The following is a 4,558-nucleotide window of genomic DNA, read 5'->3' as shown; positions in this document are numbered from 1 at the left end:
ACCTAATTTAATTAAATATAAACTTAATAAATTTAATATAATAAGTTAACTTTTAAAATAAGTAAGTTAAGTTTATTATAATTTAATTAATTAAATATTAAGTTTATAATTTATAAAAATAAAGAAATAAATTTCTTTTAATTATAAATTTATTTAAAAAAGAAAGGATAGTCCTTTTTATAAATAAAAGTAAGTTCTTTAAATATTTATTAGAATATTATAGAAATTAAAAGAAATAAGTATTCCTTATATAAGTTAATATCTTATATTTAGAGGATTAAAATAGTAGTTATATTAGGCTATAGATAGATATAAAGCTATTAATAAATAGGGTATTTTTACACTATTGCAGAAGGCTAGTAGGAAAGAAAGGAGAGTGCTGTGAGTGAATGTGACCAAACGCTGGGAACCAACTCGTCCCGATGAACGGGTACACAAGGTAGAATTCCTGTCAAATATTGTTACGCTTTTTCCAAGCACCAGCTAATCGAGCCTGAGGCCTTGATAATCTGCATGCATTTAGCGGTTGTTTCCTGTCTGTCCACTTCTAGCAATGAGACGACATGCCTGGAGCAGGGTTCTCCGGCTTTCAAGAACTACTCGGTGATGTGACACAGAATGTCAAAGATTACGTGGCTACTGAGAATTATACGGCCTTCACTTCAGCTAATTGGACGCATGGTTACTAGCTACTAAACGTGTGAGAGAGGCCTTAGGCAAAGCATGCGCCTCAATAGACAATAGCATGGAGGTGATCAAAGTGACAAGATCTCACCGAAATTGGTTCAGTTAGCAAGAAAGCTTTTTCTGTTGAATGTCCCAGTGAAGAATAGGTGTGTGTGTTTGCGTAAAGGCAGAAGATGCGTTTGGGTCAAAAGTTGGGAGCGAGACTCGCATGAAAGGTTTGTCCCTTCTATCCAGTAGTAACCATGGATGTGAGGCAAAGACGAGTGGCGAGAAGCTAACCATTCATGCTTTGGTGAGCATTAATGTAGGTGGCCATTTAATTTCTATTTTCTTTTAAACACTTTCACTACTTCGATGCTTTTCGCCAAGTTGACTTGGTCGCCTGGACAAGTCTGGCGCTGCGTCGAAAGTATCATGCGCCGCGTGTGACCTCACGCTGACCAACTCCATATTCGATTCGCCGTCTGCGTCGGGGACGTGCCTCGTATCCTCCACCCTAGAGTCGTTTGCGGTGGTCGCAGTGCTTCTTACTATCGACGTGACCGGCAGCCAGAACTTCGACGACAGCATGCCACTGCCTTTCCTGGAACCTCTGGCGCTCGGGCGGTTGCTATTCTCGACAGAGGAAGGCAGTTGGCTCTTTCTAGATGACTTGGACAAGCCGGTAGAGTCCAAGACCTTTGTCAAGTATCTGCTGACAATGATCCTTGATGCCGGCAGATTAGCAACTATTAGTCCTGTGGCCAATTCGATTGTTGTCCACACCGCCGCATTGTACAGCCCCTGAGAATTTGTCGATTTTGACCAGTTGCCGAAGAAGCCGATGATGATTGTGAATCGCGTGATACTGATCGCGGTCAAGCTGGGGTCTCATTAGCGAAGGGGATATAGACCAAAGATGAAGGCTACTCACAGAACACCACAGGCAAACATCAAGGTCACTGCCAGCTTGCGCTTGAAAGACATGTTGAGCTTCCAAACCTGTGTTCCCGGAAGGACCAGCATCCACACGTCGATAGCGATGTTGACAGCGGCATGCCCATAAGCAAAGCCATTGATATCAAAGCAGCTGCCCTTTTGTGTACCGTCCCAGCCTTTCCAAAAGTAGTTCAATGGTTGACACTGAAACCAGCCCACGAGGAAGAAGGCAAAGACGGCGAGTACGTTGAAGATCTGCGTGGCCCACATGACCTTCTGGAACCCAGGGCTCTGGAAAATCCGCATGTAAAAGAAGCATATCGAAATCTTTATCATGCCAAGGCACAGGTTGTATACCATTTCGAAGGCGAAGAAGACAATGAAGCTTCCCTCTATTTGCCAAAACTCCAGTGCCCAGTATGGTTTGCCAACCCCGAGATCAGCTTCGACAATACCAGAGGCAAAGAACAATATACCAAGGACCTGTGAAAGGTGGGATCAGTCAAATGGCCTGTTCCACAATCAACACACGCCAACTCCCAGCAGGCTTTCTGGGGACAGCGAGCGACGAAATGGCATACCCAAGCAATCACGACTGTCGTATCATCCAGGCCCCATGGTACCAGACGCAGGGCTCTCGTGGTCATGCGCAGGAGAAAGAATATGGAGTGCGCGACGAACAGCAAAGCATGCAGCAGCTTTAGGCTTCCCCCTGTATCCGTGACAGGGAGTCCGCAGCCCAGGGAGGCTTCTCGTAGCGTCACTGTTCATGATCCGTGGTTAATTGATTGTAGTGACGGATCGGAGTCGAAGATGACTTCTCACAAAGCTGGTCCTTGACGGTACATCCCGCAACGACGCAAGTTTGAACAAGGTCATTGTATTTGGTGTCTTCGCATAGACACGTTTGGTTCGTAAGCGGGCAGGACGATTGGGGATATTGTGAGACTAGGCAGGAGACCTGGACAGGTCAGATATTTTGGACAAAATGTTCAGAGACGCGCGGCAGACGGCAATAGACTTACACCACATGCTGGCACAGCCGTCAAGTTCAGCATCGCGCGGGCTGTGACAGGCAGGCGAGAATACAAAGGGCAAGGAGGGATCACATTGACAGGCGTGCAGCGCTCATCAATGGAAAGTAACTGTGATCAGATTTCCACATGGCCTACCCGCGGCCTATAAGCAATGCAGAAGCCAGCGCAAGCAGGCAAGCAGATTGGATGCAGCGCCGAGCGGCGATTCTAGCGGCGATCGCCGCTCCACACAGGGTTCCTGAGAGTGTCATCGTTTCGCTCGGGCCTCCTCCCCGGCTGCACAAGGCCAGGGCTTCTCGACCTGCAGACTGGTTCCTCAGATGTGCGAGATTGATTGAGGGGGCACCATGGGTGACATCGGGCTTGGGACGAACCACTGGCCCACGCTTGTCAGTGGGACGGGTCGCTGCGTCCGAGCGCGAAGATCCCCGGTCAGATTGCTGCGTCATCTACTATGTAGTATGGGAAAGTATGCCAGTCTGCCAGTCTGCCCAGGTCACGGGGCGCACTGGCAGCTTAGTGGCCGGGGCGGATGCTCACGGTTGAGTTCCCCGTGCATCCCCAAGGCTCCTTTTGTCTCTTTCCAGTATGCTCACCGAGATCTTGGTTTCGGGGCGGCGTCTAGTCTGTGCGGCACCGGCTTGATCCGCTCGAGATGCTGCCTCAGCGTGAGGGCAACCGGGGAGAGACTCCTCCAGGAGGACACCCAAGTACTTCAAGGAGGTGCCTACCTATGTAGGTAGGTATGCCGAGAGACCGACGGGCCGGGCGGCGACTTATCTGTGCAGTTCCTCAGTTCTTGATTCATGACAACAAGGGCTTGGGAGATACGCTGCGCTCCAGATCCTAATAATCATCAATTGCCAGTGCTTGATGCACGACGGCGATACGTCTCGGCAGACTCCCCTGCCGAAGGATCTGGCTGCCAAAGTCTCGGCAGTGGGGCCCTTATGATCCTGGTCTGGTCTATCAGGCGGCAGGCGTATCCTCGAGATAGACAGGCAGACAGGCAAGACAGGGCTTTCGGCATCAGCACTGGAGAATTACATGTGCCGCCTGTGCAGAGACTCTTGCATGACCGCGCAGCAGCAAAAGCAGCACCGCGATCAGACCCCTACCTACAACGTGTAGGTAATCGGCAGTTTTGAGACCATGTTATTGTTGAGATTCCCCTGAATCATCTTGGCAATTGCTGATCGAAGCACCACGAAAACGAAAACGGGTCCCAAATTCGATGGCGTCTTGCCACTGCTACGTACGTCAATACGTACCTAGGTACAAGCCCAGACAGCCCCGTTGCACGGCTTGCCAGTGGAATGGGCATGCTGACGAACTGCCATACTCCGACCGTGCCTGGTGCCGACGGCGAATGCAACATTATGAGGCGTTAGTGCGGACGCATTGAGCGCCTCTTCCCGGAAATCTGGTTCAGAGGCGTTGTTGTGGTTTCGAGCCAGTTCGCAACAATTGCACAGTCCCCTTACTCTGTGTGCTGCCAGTTTGCGAATGCCTAGGTATTCGAAAGGGTCAAGTCGTCTGCGGTTGCACCCTTCCCGTCGCCAATCTCATCCGGCAATGCAGCTGGCCCTGCCTTAAGCCGTATGTTATACTGCCAAACAACCGTTAACCTAGTCAATAAGGTTCAATCGTGCGTCGCATTGCTATTTCCGGTCTCGGGCAGCTGAGGAACTCTGATTTACGCCAGGGTGTGCCAGATTAAAGCTGCAATGCCCGGCATTGATGCCTAGGTATATTTAGGGACAGACAATACACTCCGATAGGCCAGCCGTCCGAGGCAAACTGTCTCTTCATTTCAGGGCTCTCTTCTAGGCATAATCCGATTGTGAACCAGCAATCATAGCTGCTGCTCTTCGATATTACTGCTATATATTACAGCTTGGGTTTGATGCCATCTA

The 4,558-nt window shown here is 49.4% G+C and overlaps 1 protein-coding gene across 1 annotated transcript; it reads right to left on the bottom strand.

Moving 5' to 3' along the window:
• Positions 1–961: 961 nt before the first annotated feature.
• On the bottom strand, positions 962–2,731 carry KVR01_005832 (uncharacterized protein). Its single transcript, XM_044782086.1, has 5 exons — positions 2,631–2,731; positions 2,431–2,566; positions 2,187–2,368; positions 1,601–2,088; positions 962–1,549 (listed from the first exon to the last, which is right to left on the bottom strand). The coding sequence occupies exons 1-5, from the start codon at positions 2,661–2,663 to the stop codon at positions 1,021–1,023; spliced, it is 1,368 nt and encodes a 455-aa protein (XP_044644635.1). The 5' UTR covers positions 2,664–2,731; the 3' UTR covers positions 962–1,020.
• Between the last annotated feature and the right edge of the window lie 1,827 nt (positions 2,732–4,558).

This window comes from Diaporthe batatas, assembly GCF_019321695.1.
Source record: "Diaporthe batatas strain CRI 302-4 chromosome Unknown Contig00006, whole genome shotgun sequence".
In the NCBI taxonomy this organism is placed as follows: Eukaryota; Fungi; Ascomycota; class Sordariomycetes; order Diaporthales; family Diaporthaceae; genus Diaporthe; species Diaporthe batatas.
The sequence above is the reverse complement of the archived record's forward strand: the minus strand, read 5'-3'. Positions and strand labels throughout refer to the sequence as shown.